At 39.4% G+C, this 25,137-nt stretch overlaps 1 protein-coding gene across 1 annotated transcript; it reads right to left on the reverse strand.

Moving 5' to 3' along the window:
- Positions 1-426: 426 nt before the first annotated feature.
- LOC141015349 (Na(+)/H(+) exchange regulatory cofactor NHE-RF1-like) lies at positions 427-24,025 on the reverse strand. The gene is made up of 6 exons (XM_073489388.1): positions 23,404-24,025; positions 9,011-9,181; positions 6,217-6,370; positions 6,054-6,097; positions 2,434-2,514; positions 427-1,334 (listed from the first exon to the last, which is right to left on the reverse strand). The coding sequence occupies exons 1-6, from the start codon at positions 23,872-23,874 to the stop codon at positions 1,191-1,193; spliced, it is 1,065 nt and encodes a 354-aa protein (XP_073345489.1). The 5' UTR covers positions 23,875-24,025; the 3' UTR covers positions 427-1,190.
- Between the last annotated feature and the right edge of the window lie 1,112 nt (positions 24,026-25,137).

Raw genomic sequence — 25,137 nt, forward strand, 5'->3', positions numbered from 1 at the left:
CAGAAATGTTTTGTGGACTACGAAATGTCACCTGACTTTCCATCAGCATGGGGGGAGGAGATGATGACTCATGTTTGACTGAACTGTTCGTTTAAAAGATAATGTTTGCCATACGAGTAGTGTAAACAGGCTGTATATACAACACTGACGTTATCCCCTGAAAGATGTTATTACATCATTAGATATTTGATCCTTGAGTAATATACAAAATATTGAGTTGTACAGCTTCAAGTGTTTTGTTTCTTCTTTTGTCAAATTGCTGTTTTCGAGGTCACAAATTCACTTCATTAGAGAGACAGAGTTATATTTAATCCAAATCTTATATTTGTCAAGCTCAATACATTCTACAGCATGGAGCCAGCATCAGTACACCTGCATACTTCATATTTTCACGTGATAAAAAGTGTAGTCGATTGTCAGACCAAATTAAATTTCCTCTTAAATCATTTATTTGTGTATATACAGTACAAATCTATAAAGAGCAACTTGAAAAAATAATCTGTAATTTCCATATATGATGTCAGAAGCCCCAGAGGGAAGGATGACTGGACAGACATGAAGAAGAGTTTCCAGTAAGGCTGTCAGAGCTTTCATCATTCTAAACATTACACACAGTCCCTTCAGCCATCGTAAGACTTAAACACGCTGATGGAGTTCACGCAATGCCCCGACAGGAAAACAGATTGTCCTGGAATGGTTCTGTTGGCAATCAGGGCTCAGGAGAGTAATTCAGCATTGTTCATTCACAGATACAGACCAGATAATATATATTCTTTCATTGTAGTCGCTGATTGCAGACATCAAAATCTGACTTTCATTTGAACGTTTTTTGTTTTTTTTTAGCATTTTGATGCAAAATCTGGTTCTCTGTCCCATTATTCCTTACACGGTCCTTCTCATGAGACAAACTGTACATTACTATTTTTCTCTTTTAAACATTCTTCTTAATACATTAACATTCATTTCTGTGTGTGAAGTTGATATTTCAACCATTATTAAAATGTGAAGGAAAAGTGGCACAACCCTAAATTACAACAAATAAAATCATCATATAATACTGTTTAACACAGGAGTTAAAAATGAACACTGTGGGTTTGTGCACAGTGTGACGATGTAAAAAAAGAAGGGCAGGACAGACATTCTGGAGGAGGTGGACCTGATGATGATGATGAAGATGAAGATGATTATGTTTACAAGTTGCTGAACAGTTCGTTCCTCTTGCTCCAGTCCATGGTCGGGGCTTTCTTGGCAGCTCGCTTCTGACGGGCTCTTTCTTTGGCCTGGGCCAGTGACATGCCCAGACCCAGATTGTCAGCTGCTGGGGCCGGCTCAATCTGGAGAGACACAGAGTAAAGATTGTATATTATCTTTATCCTTTCAGAATATCATCACACAACTTCTCTGCTAAACGTTCCCTCTGCTCCGGTCGCTAACACCGCTCTGCTCTGAAAACAGCCATGCTGCTTTTATAACCCCTGTTGGAGGATGACATATGACTCCAAGATTTATGAAAATCAAAACAAAATGTAGTTATTTGTCAAAAAATATTTGACGAACAGTATGGCTCATCAACATTGGCAGGAAAGGCACTGAAACTGGATCATTGAGACAGAGGGTGAACAGAGGTGCTGCAGTAATGAACAGTATGAGAAAAATAATGTCTCAGTCTCAAGTCCGTATCTGATTGTTGACATCACACTGCGGGAACAAATCAAATCATTAATGAAAATAATGGTTCATAGCAGCCTTCACTGAAATCAAAGCAGATTGGAAAACAACGATGGAATATTCGGGGCCACTGCTCAAAAAGAATCAAGTGAAAAAACTGTAGTGTTATTCCTTTTTATCAGTTATTTCTTGCAAAAAAGTCATAATCTTACAAAAAAGACATTTTAATACTTTGAAAATAAAGAGTGCATATTTGCAAAAATGATTAAATTTCAATAAAAGTCAGGACATTTCTCATGTTATTGTAACTTTCTTGTAATCGTCTTCATCTCAAATATTTATAATAACTTTTCCTTGTAATAAAGCTACATTTGTTGAAATGATGAGTTTGTCTTGTAATATTTCCACTCCAATTCACAAAGCGTCTTTCTGGCCTTAATACTGCGTCACAGGAAACAAAACGTGGGGAACATACAGGACGCACATACCAGTGTCCAGAAACCGAGCAGTCTAAGATATATCTTAATTTTTATATTTATTTTAAATTCAATCTTATTCTATTGGTTTATTTTTCATGCTGTTGAATGCATTATTTTCTCTGCCTTCTGAAATGGACTCATTAAATAAAGCTGCATCATTACTGACCAGAAGAAGAGCTGTAGGATAAAGAGGTTGATGCGTCACATTTAAACTTAAAAGCATATGTATTTTGTTAATGTGTTCTGTATTTACTGTATCAATAAAAAGTGTGGCTGCTCTCGGTACCTCTGGAGGGGGGGAGCTCCTGGTCACTGCTGGCAGGGAGGTGTTGGAGGCTGACGAGGTCTTCCTCTCCACTGCTACTGCCTGTCAAACATAAAAAACAGCACACTATTCAAACTGAATGTAATTAAAGGGTCAGTTCATCCAGATCACAGAGCAGCATATCAGACCACCACAGCATGTTATGTGTATTTAAAGCAAACCTCTGACTTGTTCTAGATAAGAAAAAATACATTCACAAAGCAGTTTGGGAGTCGAAGAAAAAAAAAAAAAAAGAGGTTGTGAACCGATTACAGAAGCAGTTGTTTTCCAACCGGCAATGATCTGTGGATGAGAACGCTATTAAGAAATCTGGCGAGCTCATTCGTCTACTTCTTCTCCTCTGAGAGCAGAACAGCTGATCAGTCATGTAATGTTAATGTTCGGGATGTCAGAGCTTATTCAGAAAAGATGTTTCCATCTCATTATGTGCTTCAACTCTTTTGAGAAAGGCAAAAACCACTTCAAGCGAGCGTAAATTGAGGCAGTTTTGTTGAATTTAGCTGTTTTCATCAAGATTTTGATGAACATGATACTTCAGAATGTGCATGAATCATGTATCAGTGTTGGGATTTGTATTCTTTTTGGTTACTTAAACTTAAAACTTTCAGCACCACAAACAAAACTACATTCACCAGCGATGTATTGGGTGGAGACAGAAGTCTCAGATGAGTCAAACCTGGAATAATAACACTCCAGCAGGGGGCAGTAGAGCCCTCCTGACCCACAGCAGGCCTCAGTGCAGCAGCTTTAAACATGGTCTCATCACTCACTTATTAAAGTTCAGTATCAGCACTCATCTGTGTGCAGAATGGAACACTGGTTGAAATATTAACTCACAGGAGGACAGAAAACACACTGCTCACTGTGTGACCTCCTCCTCGGCTCTCACCCTGTCTGACTCACTTCATGTATGTATGAAATTGGCATCCAATTCATAAGCAGCTGCTCTTCTAAAAATAAACTCAGGCCTCTCTAAGTGGCTTTGGATGAATGCTACAATATGCTGCATAACACCAGAGTCCTGTGGGATGTTTTCTAGCTGCTAGAGGAGGCTTTGTTAATGCTTTATATTAATGCAATTTCCTTTTATAAATCTCAAATCAACTTGGAAATGTGCGCACATGGATCAGCCCCTTAACCCATGCTCTCTACACCCACATCTAACTGTTAATGGTCAATACAACTTCCCGTATGAATGTTAATGCATGGAAATGAGCCTCTGAGCGACGGTTCTTTACAGTGACTCACGGCCACAACCGAGAGGAAGGAAAGAATGGAAAAGGAAGGAAAATGTTTTTTTGACACAGAAAACAAGGTGTTTGTGAGAGAGGGGGAAGTTAGACAACACTTGTTATTAATTCTTTCATTCATGGATTTATTTCTATGCTTTGATAATTAATACAATCAGTATGTGGAGGAGGCTGAGATGCTCCAGGTGATGTTCTGTAGAAGGCTGTGTGGCAGCCATCGCACTGTTTCCACTGTGCTCTGTCAAGGACTGACCATTGGACTTATTTCAGCCTTAAACAGCCATAACTAATACATTTCAACAGTTTAATACTGATCAACAGCGTAATGTTGACGATAATCCAACTGTGCAATACTTCATAACCTTACAATCTTTGTGGAATGTTTCAACTTCTTTGACCTAGTCCTAGTGTTGTTAATAAAGTATTGTCAATTATTACATATCGCTATATTATTCAATATTACCGACTGTTATGTGCCCGATTTCTCACTCATGAAACAATAAAGTATTTCTGATTCTGTAACGTTACCATTTACGGTATCCTCTGTACAAACTGCACAGTGACAGTACGACTTGTCAACTTATTTCAATCAGCTGCACGGATGTTTCTGTAACTGTGGGTAAAACTGACCCATGAGCTTATATGGTCAACTGATAACAGCGCACACACACACGGTCAGAGTTGGTCATGAGCGCTATACCCAGCTCTGTGTTATGTAACTGCTGGTGAATGAATGATTGTTTCTGCTGAACACTGAAATCTGCCTGCATGTGTGAGTATGTGAACAGTGCTCGTTAGTCTCCTCATTAGCATAATCCCCAATTCCCCTGAGAGTTAAAGCCACTTCAATCCCATGATCCTCTGGGCCACAGAAGACAGAGAGAGAGCGGGGGAGACACACACTGGTGAGCTCTTGTTGCCATGGTGAAGGGTCAGCCACAATGTCACTAGTGGGGCCAATCCACTTCTGCCATGTTGTCAGTGTGTGTGCGTGTGTGTGTTTACTCTTGATAAACTCTCCCTGCTGTGCCTGTGCAATGTCACACCAACACAGGGAGTTGATACTGACAGCTAATTAAAGGAGCATCCCACTGCAGCTGTAAACACAGTTGTATAATGACGTCAGTGGATCTGAGGAAGCTGCGTCGAGTCTGAAAAAATGACACTGATGATGTCATAGTGAGGTCATCAGGGTTATCTCAGTACTCGGAGACTATAATGTTACAACAGTCAGCCTGCCTTACGACACAGATTTACTACACAGGGAGAGTTGAATGAAAAACACCAGTGAGTTGCATTTTGGGAAGTATAGGATCCAGTGTTTTTGGATCTTGGATCAATTTCAGCCACATTTTTTTGTCTCACTTAAATCACATGTGTAAAATAATAAAAATTCAATGTTTATATGGGTAAAATGGAATAATAAAATGAGGATTGTTCTTATTAGAATTAAGCACCTGAGCAGTGGCTGGACAACAAAAAAAAGGTGGTGCTGCAGCTGCGCCACACGTCACATTTGATTGATATGAAATTGGGCATGTCTCATATTGTTAGATGCCTGCTACTCCCACTCCTCTCTCCCCGTGTCGCTTCCTCACCTCCTCCGCTCGCATGTCAGGTGGGAGGGACTAAGACAGGAGGAGAGGAGTGCAGGATGTACAAACTGAGAAATGAGAAGAGGGGACAGTGTGTTATAGAAGTTTACATTACTGCCTTTTCTACCCCCTCTGCGCCTTTCATATCTTCCTCTTCATTTGTAGATCAGTGTTTTATGCAGCATCTCCTTTTTAAAGAGGACTTTTTTTGTTTAGTGCCTTTAGTGGACAGCCCATAGTGAAATGACAGACAGGAAACAAGGAGAGAGAGGGGTGACGACACGCAACAGAGGTCCCTGGTCCACCTTCTGATTTCATGAGTGCATCATGTAAAGCACTTTGACCTGCCTTTGTGTATGAAGTCTATTATTCAAGTGAAGACTTTCATGTAATGTAATTTTACAGATTGTTTGTGAGGATTTTTTCATATATTTGGGATATTGTGACACTGACCTGGCCTGGTTCACAGGAAATACTGACAACTTCCACAGACTATATGCCCTCTGACATGTTATCACCGGTCTCAGGTCTGTATCTGTGTGCTGTGTGTGTTTTGGAGTTTTACAGTTCCGTCCTGACAGGAAACACATGAAGACCGACAGAATGCTTCACACAACACTGTGCAGAACTCCTAATCTGCTACCAGGAATGTCCAGAGGATCAGCAGGGCTTTTCCAGGCCACTATCTGTGTGTGTGTGTGTGTGTGTGTGTGTGTGTGTGTGTGGTGGTCCTCACCTCCTCCTCTGATGCTCTTTCTGACACTGGCTCAGGAAGAGGTCCTACAGGGGAAGACAGGGTAAAAGCTGTATTTCTGATCATCTTAAAAGACAAAAGACATCACTGTTTCTGGCCAGTTCATTAAACTTTCACAAAGCCACATGCAACTAGTGCATCATACCAGTGACGTGTTCCTCAGCCGGCAGGACGTTGCATCTCTTGAAAAATTCTTCAGTCTCGGCATCAACCACCAGCAGCGTGGTCTCATCTCCGCCTGCTTTGATGGCTGCCACCACGTCTGAGTGCTGCATGCCAATCACTGACAGCCGATTCACCTGAGAGAGGAGATTTATTTCACAAGTGATTTGTAGTAAATGGGTGAAGCAGTGGTATGGTCCTTTAACCACAATGCATTCTTTCATTTATGTACTACAGCTCTTATGTTATGAATGGTTACCCAACATCCAACAGGGTTAACCATGTTCACCATAATGCTGAAACAACAACAACAACTAACCATTGTTTAATCTGAGCTCAGACTTCAGGTTACAAAATGCAAATGTGCAAATATTCACTGATATAAAAACAGAGAAAGATGACTTACTCTGTTTTTTGAGTAATGAGTTACTCCTAATCTTTAGCTTTAGTCCTTGCTCTTTCAGGGCTAAGCACTGACAGCAGTAGCAGCATGAGACCAAAGAAATGAGCCAGGTTTTACATAAATGATGTGTGATTTCCAATTTGCCCTCAGGGAGCAAACAAACAAATCCAGATTTAGAGAAATTACCTAAGATTTCAACTTGAGTCTCACAAATCTCCAAAAGCAGCATTAAATCACTGTGCTGACTGAGGAGCAGGTTACAGGTTTAGAAACCAGCTCAGAGGTGCTGAGGTGGAACAAACAACTGAGGAGTCAGAGCAGCTCTCTGCTGAGTGGACAGGCTACCCTGATGATTTACAACTGGTGACAGCAGAGTTCAACAATAAGCAAATAACTGAGACATTAAGAAATGAATATCAATATCTACAGTAGGCTGTGTAATAGTTCAACAAATTATTAAAACTCAACATTTTTATTTCATTATAAACGATTTCAATCTGTTATCTTAGAATGGCATGTTTTCCACTTTTATTTCACAGAAGACACTTTGACATGTCACAGCAGAAGAAGCTCAGTCATAAATAATACAATGAATAATGTCTGAATTATATTCAGCTGCCTCGGTGTCAGGGTCCTGCTATTGTTTTTTCCTGTGACACCTGAAATCAAATGGAGCAATTCTAAATTTTATTAGTAACACGTGTTGCTATGACAAGTCAAAATGAAAAAGGACCATCACCCGGCCTCCCCTGACAAGCTCAACAACTGCTACCAAATTTAGCCAGTTAGCTCCTGTTAGCTAAGAACAACAACAACAACAACAACAATAAAAGTAATCATGATTTCACCAAATGAAGTTTGGACAGGAAGACTTGTCTTTCGCATGCTCAGTCTTCAGTTTATTTCTCATACCATCCTTTCATTCACTCCTCTCACTCATAACTGCCTGTCATTATTTGAGGCCGTCAATTGATATCAGCTGCTCACATCATCAGCTGGGCACAGCTGTCCAAAGCACAGCGACACACCTTCACTGTTAGCTTATCATCTTGCTGCTGTCTTTTTAAAAATACAACTGTCTCTAGTTCATTCATGCTGCTGTTTTGCACGCGCCCTCCACCTCCCCGTCAGCGCCCAGTCTTTGCAGATTCACCAGCTTTTCATCAGTCCATCTGGTCCCCTGACCCCACTTTGAGAACCCCTGGTTTAGTTGATAGTGAGTGGTAAATTGAGATTTCTGACGATTAACAATAATCATCATTTTTCCAGTCATCATGACTGACAGCTGTACGGTCACACTACAGAAACTATAACGTCTATAAAACGTGACACATTGCATTGTGGGTGTGTCACATCAAGGGGATTTTTGAGGACAGTACAGGGCACAGGGTTGTAAATACAATCAGCTGGATTTTATTGAATGAACGTTGGACATAAACTATGAGTTATCAATGGTCAAGTACTGAGGAATTTTTTTTTCTCAAGGTGTAGCTGCCAGTTTTGTGGCTGTACTACACAGTAATGAATGGAATGACGCCTGACAGAACAGTAATGGTTCCAGTGATGGAAAGTGTTTGGTAACACTGTTGCTGCAGTGCGTGGTTTTACAAGCGTACTCCCAGAGTTAGAGCTAATGAAGAACCCAGGGAGATAACTGAGGAATTCCTGTGGGAGGAAGATCTGAGCTGGGGATGCCGTCAGGAATCTCTCAGTCTCACCAACTCCCACACTGGCTGTGAACATTGGACAGGTGGTACAGAACACTATATTCCTCTACAGTGACCCTTATCTGACTGACTCCCTCACCTCAACAGAACGTTCATTAAATTCCCAGCATTCCGTTCCCTAAACTCACCTTTGAAACCCTCACAATGTCCTGTCTAAAGCTTCTATCTGGATGTATATACAGTATGTACAGTTGTGGTGTTACTTCATTTATATCATCCCTCTCTCCTGTATGTGAGAGGCCCTGCAGACTGTTGGGGCAGGCTGTTATTCAGCCCACAGACACAATAAGTAGCTTAACTCTGACACTGCCATGTTCAACATGGATGTCACACACTTCCTGCTTTAAATACACACAAAACACTCGTTACAAGACACAGACACACACAGAAGTATAGATGATCACACCTACACTCGTGTGAAAATACGAACACTACAGCTACATACACATCCACCTAATAACCTTATACGTCCTGGGAGTTCAGTTTCCTGATTGCCCACTAATGTTAATAGGATTACAGCTGATACAAATACAAACAACACACAACACACACAGTATGAGGCAAACTCTCTCTGAGTGTCTGTGTCTGTGTGTGTGTCTGTGTGACTTGGAGAATGACTCATGCATGTTATACTGTATATACTGTACCTGGATGATCTTGTCCTGTGGTCTGAGGCCTGCTCTCTGTGCTGGAGAGTCTTCATCCACAGCTCTGATGAACTGGCCTGGTTTGGACTTCTCACTGTGCAGGTTGAAGCCGTAGCCGCTGGCTCCCTTCTTCATGTGGCAGAGACGAGGCCGCGGGCCGGTTCTCTCCTCCTGTGCACGCGCACGCGCACACACACACACACACACACACACACACACACACACACACACACACACACACACACAGAGGAAAATCAACAGTTCATTAAAAGGTGAAATCAGGAAAATTCTCTATAAAAAAGCAACAATAAAGATTAGTTTAGATCAGGTTCAACTTTATGTAATGCAAAAGGACTAAGACAACAAAATGCAGTGTAGCATCTATCAGGTTGATAAACAGAATAAACAGTAAAGAGAAGATATAAATATATTAAAATATATACAGCATGCATCACCAAATGGAGACCAAGTGACGGTTCTATCGGGACCTGTGACGAATTTCTGATAAATAAAAGAGAAAATGCAATAATCTTCACGGAACATCTCTCCAGTACAAAAATGGCAATAGTGATATACACATATACAGAATTGTCAGTGGGAGATACGAAGAGTACGATGTATACACTATAGATCAGATGTATACAGTTCAGTCTAAATATGGACGGGCATGTTAAGGCATACATATATTATCATCTGGCCTTTGACCTGATTTGTGTAGCTGATTTATGCCACTCACTCCTGTGTCACAACAGCTGCTGAAATGTCAGACTTCTGAAGGAGCCTCCAGTGTGACCCAGCTTGTTACATTAAGTCAGAATAATGACTTCTTAAGAAAACACAAGTTAAGATTTTGATTTGACTTGTACGTTTTGAAAAAGGGTAAACCACCATCTATCACATTGTTTTTAACATACATATAAAGACAGCAGGTCTAACAGCTGTAAATACAGCAGGTGATTGTAGTTAATGCACATCTCAGATGCTTTGATGGTTTGATATGGTAAAGTGAATCACACCAACAAGCTGCAGCTGCACAGAGAGAGCTCAATAACCACATGACTATCACTGATTAATTAAAGGATGTGACATATGCTACATAATGCAATTTAGTGCAATTAATCTTAGATTTCTAAAATGCTGTCCACTTCCAGATGTGGTTTGCGTCAATCTGAGATTCCACATCAATATTTGCTCTAAATTACAAAGATATGTACGTCATCTAACTTCCCTATTTACATACTGTGGGCATGGTGCTCATTTGGACAAATAACACACTGAGTCAGACTCACAAAGACATGACACTCAAATGGCGTCATAAACATGCATAAGCAGAAAAGTCTTTTGTTAAATCATGATCTATATGGACTTTAGACTGATATTCACGCACATAAAAAGACAGATTATATAATAAACAACAGCTGACTTCCTATCAGAATGAAGCAGTGCGTCTTTGCTCTCTTGCAGAGGCTAATCCTGCGTGTGTCTAATCCCATGTGTGGGTAAAAGACCTGCATTTAACTATTTAACCTTTTAATCACACATGCAGTTAACGGACTGTTGAGGCCATGAGCCATGAAGTTATTACAAGACTCCTGGAAATGATTGTTCCTATTACAAAAGGGGTCGGCTCCATAAAGGTGTAACTCAATTTTTAAGTGGCGTTGCTGCTAACTGTCCTGATGCACAATCAAAACAATTTTGTCCTTAGAGTAACATTTGTTATACGGTCGAGCCTCGAGATGTGATGTAGACATGTATGGAAGCTCATTTCTGCCAGGAAAAAATCAAATGTTGAAAACTTGCAATACAAAAAAAAGGAAGAAAATGTAAATAACATTCTGAGATCTAACAACTTCATTATGAGACAGTAATAGAGCAATACTGTTTTTTGGTGCTGATACTGATATTAGGGAGTAAAGAAATTACGATATCAATATATAAGCCAATATGCTAATATTCACAGAATATATACAACATAAAAATTTTGGCAAAGATTCCTCAAATGTGTTTATCAAATACAAGTGACAATGGTAAGTACATAATGGAGGCAGGATATTTCACAGTTATACAATAAAGTTTATAGTCCAAAATGACATCAGTTCACCAAAACAAAAGTACTTACTTACAATAATACAACTTTAATATTCATAAATTACCCCAAGCCTGTTTTTTTCCTGCATTATGTATTATGTTCTGTAAAAATAAAAGCTTTTATGTTGGACATATATATATATATATATACATATATATATATATATATATATATATATACATACATATATATATATATATACATATATATATATATATATATATATACATACATATATATATATATATATATATATACATATATATACATATATATACATATATATGTATATATATATATATATATATATATATATATATATATATATATATATATACATATACATATATATACATACATATATATACATATACATATATATATATATATATATATATATATATATATATATATATATACACACATATATATATATATATATATATACATATATATATATATATATATATACATATATATATATATATATATATATATATATATATATATATATATATATATATATATATATATATATATATATATATATATATATATATATAGCTACAGTAACATGTGCATGAGGCAGTCACAGCACTGAATACCTGTGGCTCTATTAAAAAATGTTCCCCACCCACCTGTTGCACCCCATCACCTCATAAAACCACAGCTATCTATGCAAAACCCTCTGCTATCAGCAGCTATCTGTTGTGAGTCCCTGCCAAGTGGCCATTTAAGATCAACCACTGCAACCTCAGCATTTGCTCAAGGCAGACACGCCCTCTCAGTGGATTATGACTGATCCAAGGGTTTATATGAAATCAGCATGGTTGATGATTGCTGAAACATTCTAAGTGATCTTGGGAGGACTCTAGGTGAGGTGATAGTTAGGTTGAACCTTTGGATGGAATCACACATTTATGACAAAGCCCACATAACAGGGGGTTGTTAATGAAGATGAAAGGATGATATTACAGGTGAGGTGCAAAGTGCGCTGCTGGAATGCTGTATCGTGCAATTATCTCAACTTTCAAGCAAAGTCGTATACCTTCTTCTGGGCCAAGGAATTTACCAACGATACTACAGCTGTACCAAGGGGTTTACTGGATTAAATAGAGCACACATAATGAATGTAAATAACTGCAATAAAATGTTTTTACTCCAACAGCTTCAGTAATTCTTTTGTTGTCGTGGTCATCTGAATGTAATTCATAGTGCTGTTAGATTACTGCCAGACCGCCTCATTAAGTGTGGAGTAAGCGATTCTTGAGACTGATTGATCGATTGGTGAGCCTCATTTCCAGGATGTCAAATACTGATGCTTTGGTTTGCTGGCTTGTTTTAAGCCAGCAACAGTATTTATACGGTACATAACAGAACAACATGCATATAAAAAACAGCATTCAAAGCATGATTGTCAACAAATGAATAAAGCTTTGAACTTACAGACTCAATCACATGACGACATGTATGTAAAATGTCTCAAAGAGGAACTTGAGCTCTAATAACAAGTTAAGCCGGACCTTCCCCCAATTCCACCATCAGAAAGAGAAGTTCAGATATTAGATGATGAAACAAACACTGTTTAAAGCATCACTATACAGTAGGGCTATTGATGAGTATGTGAGTCATGTAAGGTGAACAAGCTCCATTTAATCCATTAACTTCATCCCAGGGCAGAAGAGATTCTCCCTGTGCCACAGGAGGTGACCAGAGATAGACTCCGTCTCCCTGCCAGTACAACTTCATCTATATTAGGGCAGTAAACAAATATTCTAAATTTGATTTTATAATCCAATTCTACAAAGACAACATACGTTCGTTTGTGAAAATTAATAATTGATTATGAAAAATAAAAAAAAATCAGCTGTCACTGCACTGAATGCACTGTAAGATGGACAGGAGTCACACATGTCACATTCATTAATTGAAAAGGAATTGTAGGTTAAGCTAAACAGGCAGATAATTCAACAACAATGTGTAGTAATGATGGTAGAGAGTTCACTACCCAAATCCGCCACATGATATATGCTATGCACTCAGAAATGTAAAAAGCTCCGCTTGGAAATAATTTGGATTTTGATCGGTAGATGGCGAAGTTGTGGAACTTCTAGATAAAGATGTCTGCAAGTTATATAAGCTTCTAACCTACAGTTAGCCTGCCATTACACCACTAGCAACCTGAGGGCTGACCTGTATAAACATTAGGCTATCCAATAACATATCCATAACAAATCATTCATTTGATCTCATGTCAAGAGACGGCGCATTCTCAGTTGTCACTCTAGCACCAACCACAGAGAAAGTTTGATGGCTTTTAAATGAAGTTTTACAGTAAAAGACATTATTTTATTTATTATTTTACTTATTTTAATGTGTAGGTATGTAGAACTTTTAAAAGACATGCTATATTGAAATAAATATAACTATACAAGTAGCCAAGACTTTGTTGTATTGGTTTGCTCTCTTATAAACATGCTAACAGAAGGGTGTGTGCTCTGCTGTGTTATTAATGTTACAAGTCATTTGATTAGTACTTTCAGATTTTCAGGGTTCTTTTGCTGTCACTTTCACAGCATGAACAGGAAAACCACTGTATCAGCAGCACCGCACAAAGCAAAACAATGCAGTGACAGCAAGTGCTGTATGATAATGACACCAAACCACTGGGTAAAGTCCAGCAGAGTCTCTTTAAAATGATGGCACTGATTCAATTGACAGTTTGTTAAGTTAAGTTTGTTGCTAAAGCAACCCTCTCCTGAAGATAAACCACAGAGAGGATGTGTGTTTTACATCTCCTACAAGCTTATCTGACTTCACAGATACTTCACAGTATCTGACATGTGACTGGCCAACGACAGTAATAACACTCATGATCTCTGACGATCCCTGCAGAGATCTTTAGGTGGGGAATTCAGTTGCACATACCACTTCTGTTAGCTGTCTGCCATTTAAAATATTTACCTACATTTACCTTAAGTACGTTTTATGTTATGTTTTATAACGTGGAAAGAGAAGAAAAAAAGCCATAAACATTAAAATCCTCATATTAAAAATGCTTTAGCTAATGATGTGACAATTCAGTTGCCGGATGTTGGAGTAATACAGCTCGCTTTCTGGCCCAGGAGTTTTTCCATGAGTTCAGCACTCAGAAAAAAGCAACCTGAGAGCAGTGGTAAAAGATTTGATACCGGTAACAGAACCCAAAGAAATACTGAAACATCTCAGCCCTCAACACAGTCTGACGGGACTGACTCTGAGCCCAGTAAATACATTAAAATCAGTCTCAAGACTGCTTGGCTAACAGTAGGCAGTTAGGTGGCTCATTTGTTATTGTGGATGGGTGCCATGGTCTGCAAAAGTCTGGGGACTACTGCACTGGCCCATGACTGCTAATTAATCCACCGCTGAAAATAGTCCCCACCAAATGCACAACTTCTTCCTTCTTGAGTAATGTTTGCTAATATCTACAGTAACCAGCTGTTTAGGGAAATTATGGTCTTTTTAAAACATGAAACTATATATATCTGATCCATTTTTACATCTTCAGTAGGAACCAATGGGCTTGGGTCTGTTGGTTGTTGGTTGCTTGTTGGTTTTGATCTTTATATGGGATTTGTTGATGTTAAGGGAATTATAGAATAACACCAGCTTTACACTTTAAACTTTGATAAAAGCCTTTGCTTGCTCTACTAGATGTACAGGCTAACACCTTACTACAGCTGACCCAGCTATTATCTTGACAGCTTAACAGATCAAGTCAGCAATGACATAGGCTTCAAAAAAAAGAAGGGAAAAAGCAACAGTGGCATATGAATCTTGCCATTTTCAATATAGCCAACACCAGAAATGTGCCGTTTTCAAGCTCCTCTGCAGTGAGGTCAACTGCAGCAGGAAACAGAAAATGACAAATTTCTGTTGCAGAGAGCTGTGTGTAGACTCAGACGACACTTTGTACAAAGAAATATCTAATTTTTGAAGTGCCACAAAAAGCCAGAGTATGAATACAGCATTAGCCTAGTTAGAGTGTGATGGTACAAGAGGTATCAGGTGCCACTGCAAACATTCCCTAAGCTTGTTAAATATCAAAGGTTAATGGTTTTACAGCTCGCTTTGGTTAAACATCAGATCCTGTGCTCCAACCTAGTGTCTCATAAAGAGGGCTGACTGGTTGGGAGGACCTTGAACTGTGTATGATGTGAAACCTTTACGACTACCTCTGGTCACAATTCCACAGAGACAGAGAGCTACATCTATGAATTCAACCATTCCTGTTGAACCACTCGTACAGGTTTGTCTGAGTGCTGCATATGCTGTGCCATTATTAAAACATGCGGCCCTTCTTATACCAGCCTCTCAAAATAATCAACTTTAAAACAGTCCAGAGATTGCAACAGTCCACAGTACCCCTCACTGGAAAGAGTTATGCAATGGCCTTTACAGTTCCTCACTGAAGTTAAGAGCACATGGGGCTGGTTAAAAGTATGTTTGTGGTATTGACCAAAATAGCCAGTAGCACTGAGTATTGAAAAGCAGTAAAGAACAAAAGTTGGCATTGGATATCTGATAAGATTTGTCACTTACCCACTTCAAATTTCATAATTAAAAAAAAGAATCCCGTTTATACTGTCCGTATAACTAGAATATCTGTGGATACTACAGTACTATAAAATATAACTTGTTGTGGCAACAATTATGTTTAGGATTAAACACTTAACCACTGTGTAATGAAAAACCAGTCAGCCGGACAGACTCACTCTGACTCATGTTCTGCTGTGGAAAGCCCAAACAACGAATGCTGGCACATTACTCTGCTCGACATTATTCTGTCATCCTGGTAAAACCTCTACAACTCATTTCCTCCGTACATTTTCCCTTCTTTTATGTATGAATTTACACTGTATGACAGTATTATGTGCCTGTGTGTTGCTGACAGTAAATTATTCATGATGAGTAAATCAGTCAGCTGTATTTTGGTGTGTGGCGTCAAATCTGCCCAAACTGTTCAGTCATACACTGAATGTGTGCTTGTCTGATGAATGTGGTCACAGTTAACTTTGTGTTTACTGCCTGAAGTTATAGGCTTACATAATCAACTCAAACTACACAGAACTGTCTCCATGTGAAGCATTATAGTTATCATTAACTGGCTGAGACAAAAACAAACAATGTAGCGTCAGCCCTATAGCAACTCGGTACAAGGACAGGAAGTGGTTTCCTCATTGGCTCTACCCCAGCAGCTTACAACTTGTATGCTCACAGAGGAAGCTGCTGTGTGTGTGTGTGTGTGTGTGTATTTATGTGCGTATGTGTTACAGAAATTACCTTGAACCAACACAATCTGCCACTGAAAAATTAGTTTAAAATTCATACAAAACTCATGAAACCTTTTTGGCCTCTTATCAAGAATGCATGATGAGTTCAAAAAATAAAGAATAGAATAAGAATTAGTGCTGAACCACAGATATGATGTTATTATTGGGGAAAATGAAGGAGAATGTATGCTGTCAAATTAGAGTCAGATGAAGTGTGCAAAAGGGAAAAAGACATACAAAGTTGTAGCCACAAAAAGACAAGGGGAACTCCACTCTTCCATTTAAGTTAGCAAATGCATTAGCATTTTGCTGATGTCAAGCTAAGTTAAATTTTAGCTAGCGGACATTTTACAAAAATAACATCATAACAAAATTAAAACCTTAACACTATGTTCACTGAAATGTCCACCAACACCATCATTAGCTTTCCATTAGTAACTAGCCACAATTGGTGTCCTTAACAGAGTGTGTGGTATCGGAGACAGAGTGAAGAGCTCAGAGTTTCAGGAGGAGCTAACAATTAGAAAGTATGTGCTGAAGTTGAGTAGTTAGTAGTAGTTTAAGTGTGTCTTCATATTGAAAGGTAATTGTTAGTTTAGTGCTAATGTTGCTAACTTAGCACAGAAACTGCTCCTTGCCTATGTTAACTAACACTGGGGTTAGTTTGTCATTAGCTTGTGGCTTATTTGAGTTTCACTTCCATGTTGTCTGGGCTCGCTGGGTGTGACTGTAGTTATGCTAGAGCTGGCTGAGTTAGCAAATAAATTATTCCAGTTGGACAAACATGTATTTTAGTTAGCAGTCTCTGTTAAAATGACATCACGACAAATTAAAGCACTGTTTTTCACTGAAATGTCAGCCAACATTACGTTAGCTTATCATTAGCAAGTAGCAAGTAGCCTAAGGGCTCACCCTAAGATACAGGGATCAGACCTCACTGATCAATAAGATGTTTAGAGAAGAGCTGCAACAATTAATTGATTAATTGTCAGCTACTCAATTAACCGCCAACTATTTTGACGACTGATTTATTGGTACGAGTAATTTTTTAAGAAAAAAGTCTCTGAATCCAGCCTCTTAAATGTGAATATTCTTTGGTTTCTTTGCTCCTCCAGGACAGTGTCTTTGGGTCGTGGACGACAAGGAATTTGAGGCCTGCACTTCTTCACATTCGGGCATCTGATCAGGGTGCCTTGTGAGGGCCCTATGAATTTTTCCAGGCAAATCCTTCTGGGAGGAGACTCCCGAGCAGACCCAGGATATTCTGGAAGAATTAGGATGCTCTAAGAAGAGCTGGAAGGTGTGATTGGGAAGAAGAATATCTGGTCTACCTTACTCATTCTCCTGCCACCACAACCCAGACCCAAGCAGCTGTAATGGATGGTTTATAGAATCTTTTTTATTTACAGTATCTTTTTTAAATATGAAAAGATAAATTTGGCACCATAACAGAGTTAGCGAAAGGGAAGGATGACATAAATGATCTGTCTTAACTGTCCACAATTCAGAACATTTTTATTTCCACACACACACCCATATGCATATAATCATCCCAATGTGTTTGGTCATGCAGAATCCTCAATTTAGGAACTGCTGACTGACCAGAGTTGAAGGCAGGCTGAACCCAAAGCTTGAGGACAAAGCCATATATACTGTATAACATGGTATCAATGCATGCGAGGAGGAGAGACTGGAAAGACACTTTGCTAGTTGCTTGCACCAAATGTAATTATAATCCCAGTCATGCCTAAGAACCCGATTAAATCTTAATAGATCTGTAGGCTTTCACTGGACAGCTTAACTTCACGGTCCAGTCAGAGCTGTAGGGAAGAAAATGATCATCTCCTGTCATCTCAGTGTCTGAGGTATGTCCATGGTTAACCTCAAGAGGAAAATGCTGGAAAATGAATGAATGGCTACATGCTCTCTACTGCTAAGAATAAAAGGACTGTAATGGAAGCTTAGATGACCGACGGCCTATTTTGTATCTTTGTGTGTGTGTTTATTTAGACTATGTCACTATGAAAACAGTGAGGCAGCGAGGATCTCAGTCAGCTGACGCCAGCAGCACTTTTATGAAGTTTGTTTTGGATGGCAGCCTGTACAAAGAACCATCTGATGGAAAGTTGCTCCTTCAGGCAATGACATCAGGATTTGGTTTCAATAACAGACTTTGAGTTTTGTTCTCACTTTTGTTAAACACTTACTGCTAAAAACAAATTCTTAAACTCTTAAAATTCTTAAACAACAATCCATTAGATATTCAATTTGCTATGATATTATACAGAGGAAAACAGCAAATCCTCACATTTAAGAAACTGGAACAAGCATGTTTGCCATTTTGCCTGATAAATGACTTAAATGCTTTAAAAAAATCAATTAAGTTTCTGCCTATTGACTAGTAACCTGATGGGCCAGGATTTTTTGTGTTATAAAATGGTTTTATTCACAGAACCATCTGGAAAGGTACCAATAAAAACAGTTTGGAAAAGGGCAGGCAATTTCAAAAAACACTTGGCGGGTGATTGGATAAACCATCTGTCTATCACAGGTAGGGATGGTGTGATGCATCGACGTAATCGACAAAATCGATTACATAAATACGTCAATTTATGTAACGTGCGTTGACGCGTCGGATGTAAGCAGTACTACAGCCATGCTTGAGCACTTGAAGCAGAAGCATCCTGGGGCGGCTGGATTCACATTGAATCCAGCGGTATGGCAAAACGCCACAGGTTGGTTCGGTGGCGTGGGAGTGTCACTCCACTGTCCATGTGTGTGACGTGATGGGATCCCACACTGATCAGTTTGCCAAAAGAAGAGGCTGCTATGGTTGGTATGCTACTGCCATTCTGGTCCTACTAGTGATTGTTTGTCCTCATTGTTAAAATAACAGTAAACAGCCAGGATGAGGCTACACCACTCTAAGTTCTACCATAAGCTCATAGCTTGGAGCCTGACAAGATAGATTAGTGAGCTCACGTGATCATGTGATCTTGCGAATACCTAAATTTACTAGAGCTGAACAAAAACATCAACCAGCCCAATATATAGGCAGATCTTGGCTACTGCAGATATAAAATGGTATATGGTATCTATTTAGACTGATAAGAAAACGCTGTAAGAAAACACTACAGATAGTTTAAGGTAGTTTAGAAACACAATCATTATTAATTAAATTTATATAATTAATAATATATTACTCATCATTTCAGCATTACACACCCTGAAAAACACTTGTAGATGTGTTCGATTATACACTGAGACCAAGTATTACACTAAGACCAAGTTTTACACTGATTGACTGCAACTTCTGAACAGAATGGAACAAGTTATGCAAGTGCAGATCCAAGGCTGTCTCTAATCTGTTGGCGTTATATCATAACTACAGACAGTCTATCAATGGAATCAGTATTGAGTGACAGGACAGTAATATTGATTTATAGGGTTTACTTATCTTGAGTCAGTAAAGCGCTAGAATGATTGTAGTTTCCCAGGTTTATATGAGCTTTGTGATAGGAGATGTTGCGAAACACCAAAGAAGAAATGATCACTTGGAAAGACAACAGCTGCCTCAAGGTGTTCATTCTGAGCCTGAGGAACAAAGTCTTCTGGAACTACAAACGGGTTCCCTTCAAAGTACCAAGTTTGCTACCGAACCCTGAACGCAACTACTGCTCATCCGTGATGTCAGAATATAATGAATGTAATGAATGAATATAATGAGCCCGTATCCTCTCCAAATGAGTAGCCAAGGTACAAACTTTTTCTTCAAGAACCTCATTATATAGAACCTTGCTTCAACACTTTAAACAACCATTCATTTAGGATCTCATTATTTCATCATTTGTTTGTCTTTTTCACATCTACAAGTACAGAGGAACAAAATGCTGTTTAATCCCATGGCCAGACCCCTCTTGCCCACATCCACACACACATATTCTCACTTTGCTCCAGCCCCATTGACAGTGTGTGTTAAGTGAGGGTGTAGGTATTTCAGGGTCAGCATGGCCTCCTTGTTGAGGCGTGAGAGTGCTCTCTCCTTTCCTCCCTGGCCCAGAAGCCTTTCTCCCCATGCAAACACTGTGGACAAAGCCTCTTTCTGCTGCTGGGGATCTCTATGGTGACCGTTAGACGGCCCTCGGTGTGGAGGAGGACTGAGCTGCTGGAGGCCAGGATGTTACCATAATATGATGACATGCTCACTCACTTCATGCTTTTATCTTCTAGGAAAAAGCAATTTCTGAAGAATTAGATATCCAGCTCTTTGTTGAGAGTATCACCATGAGGATTTCGCTTAATCTAATGTGAAAAAGGTTTGGTGACTGAGCCCTGGACTGCAATACCAAGTCCTACCAAACACAATCACGTGAAAGAAACTATTGTTTGAAGCGTAACCATGATTGTGCTCAGCAGGGCCAGTTTCACGTCATCATTGGCCAGCCCACTCAAGTGTATCCCACTGGGAGGCTGGTATCAGAGGCAAGTATCAGACCATCAGTCAGGCTCTGCCAAGTTTCCCATCAGGGAGGAATGTAACTGGAGGTTTGCAGCATCTCAGCCAGCCAGCTTGGGCTTTTCACTTACTTGAGGTCAGAGCATTAGTGATGGGGCACAAGCCACCTACATAGAATGAGACAAACCTAGATATCCTAGAGGGATGAGACTAGCATTAGCTAGCTCTTAGCTTGCTAACGTGATATAAAACTACATTTTGTGTTAGATTTTGGATATCGTTATATCAGTGAACCTGTAGTGCTTTACCAATTAAAATGGTTATGAAACAGTCTCAGTTTAATACTTATGCCTCTATATGACAAACATACAAACGACACTATCAGCGTGGCCATTGGCTATTTTTATATAGTCACTCTTAATGTATACGACCCGGTTGTATTCCTAAAATTAAAGCTATTTCATAGGGAAAAGTGCTGAGGATGAATTGAGGAGTCTTACAGCCTGAGTTAAGAAGCTGCTCTGTAGTCTGACACCAGCGGATGGAACAACTGGCTTATTACATAACATTCTATGTTGGCCTTGCTAGCCAGCTATATCTTTCTGTTGGCTAATTATTATGAAGACACAACATTACTAGGAAATGTTGATAACTTCAGCTTTCCCAACAAACTTACTGAGCAACCAAATCTGTTAACTGTATAATTGAATGGTACCCAGGTGTGTGAATGTTAGTTATTAAAACAAAGTTTGCTTTGTTTCACCATCGTCATATTGCAGTTGTTAATGTTACATAGCCATATCGTAAAAAGACAAACGTATTTCTAAAAATGTTAAAAATACATCTCACTTGCTTTCATAACAATTGCACACGCTAGCCAGATCAAGATCTTTAGGACAAAAGGTTGCGGTGCCGATACCTCTTTTGTCCACAGGGGCCCCCAGAATCAACAAAAATGAAAGTTCTTGTAGCTACTTTAACCAATAATGAAAATAACCATTAGTTACAGACTTAGTGATAACCTATATGTTATATATATATATAATACATTTATAATGTAATCTGTGAAAGATACTGAATACTACCAGAACCTTCTTGTTGTTTGGTAGCTGACCCTTGGCTCTTACCTACTTAGGGTGCCAAGTCTAAAAATAACAAAGTATCTAATTATTTAAGTCCTAAATAAAAAACACTTCCCATTCTCAGAGCTCCACACAGTTAAACACCACCACAATGAGTCTATGTTCCATTGCTGTTACACAACATTTAAATCAGGGCCCAGACTTTGCACTGGCTAAAACAGTTACATAGCCTGCAAAATCTTGCCAAGTCTAGGACCATTTCAAAGAATAACCTTGTAAAATTGTTTCATAACGGACAACAAAAGCATAGTCTTTCAAAGAGGCAGGATTACAGTAATCCAAGGAAAGACACGTATGATAAAGTACCTCGAATTTTGATGTGGTGGAAGTGGAAGTCCCAGACAGGCCATCAGACCATTAGTATTGTTGTTAATCTTGCTCTTTTGGTGAGTACAACCAACAAAGGTCATAAAGACAATCAGAAATTGTGAAGCACATTTAATCAACGTTAAAGTCTAAGTGCTCTGGGCGTGTGCAAAAGAAGCACTATCTTTATACCTTCATGTCAAATCATATCTTTCAAGATTCTATCAGATAAAAATAGTGTGAAAAGAACATGCTGTGTCTGGCTGACATGCATCAATGTGACAAAGCCTCTGGTCCAACAAGCCAAACCTGACAGGGAATTCAAGACTGGAACCAAAGAGACTGACACACATATGACAAAGACTCCATTCAACAGGAATGAGTAGAGGCCTGGAGTATTTCACTGTGCGGTGTCACCTCTCTGTCTTAGCTTATAGCCTTTCACTGCGTCTGGAAGTTGTTAAGACAGTTACAGGGAATTAATTGTCCTGGTACACCTTACATTACAGCTTAACCTTTGGCACACAGTGACAGGTAGATTTGGGTGACATGTCAACACAAGTGAGATGATGACATAAACTTGGCATTCACAAATATCTAGTATCTAAATTGTTGTAGCAGCCAAAAAATACATCTCTGAGTGGAATATACTCAACAAACTGTTTCTCTACTAACAAAATGCTTGTAGTGAAAATAAAAGTAGGTGGATCTTGAGGTATGGATGGTTTTTAATACACACTGATCCAAAGGCCAAACGCTTAACTTGCTCAGTTAAGTTTCTCGATAGATTTTCAAGAAATTTCACTCTATTATATTATTGATATCCCAATAAAAGCTGGGATATGAAGTTGACAGCTGGACCTAGGTTAGAAGGTATTTAGCAAAGCATACTAATAAAAAATACGTTGTCACCCATTTAGTCATCATTGTAAGATAGGTGTACTTTAGGTGAGGTTAGCTCAGTAATATAATATAACGTGATATAATATAATGTAATGTAATCATATCATAGAGTGATAAGTCCAGGGTACACTTTAAAAAAGTTTGCAGTAAGTTGAGAGAGTCGCAGTGCTTGACTGTACCTTGGTGCTGGAGCTAACACTCAGCCTCCCCGACCTCTCGGAGGAAGCATCCCCGTTCTCCCGCGGGACAGGGCTGGACTCCCTCGGGGTGCCGTTACTCTGTGTGTCCCCGCGGTCTGACTCGTTGTCCTCACCAGGCAGGGGAATCCCCTCCGTGACGAATTCTTTCCGGCACAGCAGGTTGTGTTTCTGCAGCAGCTCCGCCGTGTCGGCGTCCACCACGATAAGCTCGAGAGCCCCGTTGGTCGCCCGTATCCTGGCGACCACCTGCTGATGGCTCTCGCCCTCCACGCTCTCTCCATTCACGAATACCAGGCGGTCGCCCGCGAAGAGTCCGGCGGCGGAGGCGGGAGTATCGGGCTCCACGAGCCGGATGAACTGCCCCGTCTTGCCCTTCTCTCCGTGCAGGTGGAACCCGTAGCCGCTGGACGCTTTCTCCAGCACGCACAGTCTGGGTCTGAGGTGTGACATGTTGTTACTCTTCTAACCGACGGCGACTTGTCTCCTCACTTTTCAAACCACTTGAGTCTCAACCAAACACACTGACACCTGCTGCGCGCTCTCACGTTGCTCGTCCTCCACTTCCGCTGAACTGAGTCACAGTGAAGTTTCCACCGCTGATGTTGCGTCTTCACTTCTACCGCCCGCTGCACAGATCCTCCCCCATCGGCCGCTGTGGCGCAATCTTCTTTTCACATCCAGTCCGAGAGCGTCCCGTGCTCAGCCGAGGTGCAACCGTCAATCACACAGCAGCACTAACACGTGTCAGCAAGATTTTCACAATAAAAGCTGATACTGACCAGACTACAGCGCAACTGTCAAGATTTCACACGCGGCCTGCTTCTCTTTGATTGAGAGTCATCCAAACTGCAGTTTACAGTTAGGCCTACAAGTAACGACAGTGCATTTTTATAAAGCTGAATACCAATATCATTTAGACCCAGGGTCCTTGAAGAAAACCTATGCTGCAACTCTAAACAAAAGTTCCCTTTTGAATTTATTCACTGCTAGAAATAAAATTTAATTTATTTCTAGCAGTGATGAGAACACATCCTTATGTCTTACTTATTTTAAATTCTATTAATATGGAAGAGAACTGAAGAGGATTAGGGCCACTTAAAAACATGAATTTGAGTTCTGAGTTTCAAGGAGCACTGTGTAGTTTCAGAAAAATTCAAACTCAGCATTTTAATATTTACAATATTAATGAGGTAATAATACAAACTCAGACATATGTATTTTTTTCGTAAGTGAATAAACAACCTGTTCTCAGAGGAAAATAAGGTCCCAGAACACTGTTTGAAGCTAGAAAGGTGGCAGGGTCCGCCACATATAAACAAGGTAAAACAGTATAAACTGTGTTGTCCTTTAAGGTCAGTTTGTTTATTCAGTTTATTCAGTCATGAACACAAAGAGAGTTTTATTATTTAGTTTGTCTAGGCAATGATCAACATTTCTTCTTCAAAATTATAGTTCTATAGAGCTTAAATAAACTTTTCACATGTCCCCAATCCTCTTCCGTAGACTAATAATCACAACTATAAAAATAAATACTGAATAGGTGAAAAAAATGGGGTTAAGGTGATGATTGGACTTATGGCCTTTGTAGTTCTAAATCCTGGCTATGACCATATGGCAACAATATTTTGAGGTATTTTTATTTTTTGGCTAACTTTTCCTTTAAGATTATTGACTTTGACTTAACATCATGGTGTGCAGGCAGAAGATGTCAGG

This window comes from Pagrus major, chromosome 20, assembly GCF_040436345.1.
Source record: "Pagrus major chromosome 20, Pma_NU_1.0".
Classification (NCBI taxonomy): domain Eukaryota; kingdom Metazoa; phylum Chordata; class Actinopteri; order Spariformes; family Sparidae; genus Pagrus; species Pagrus major.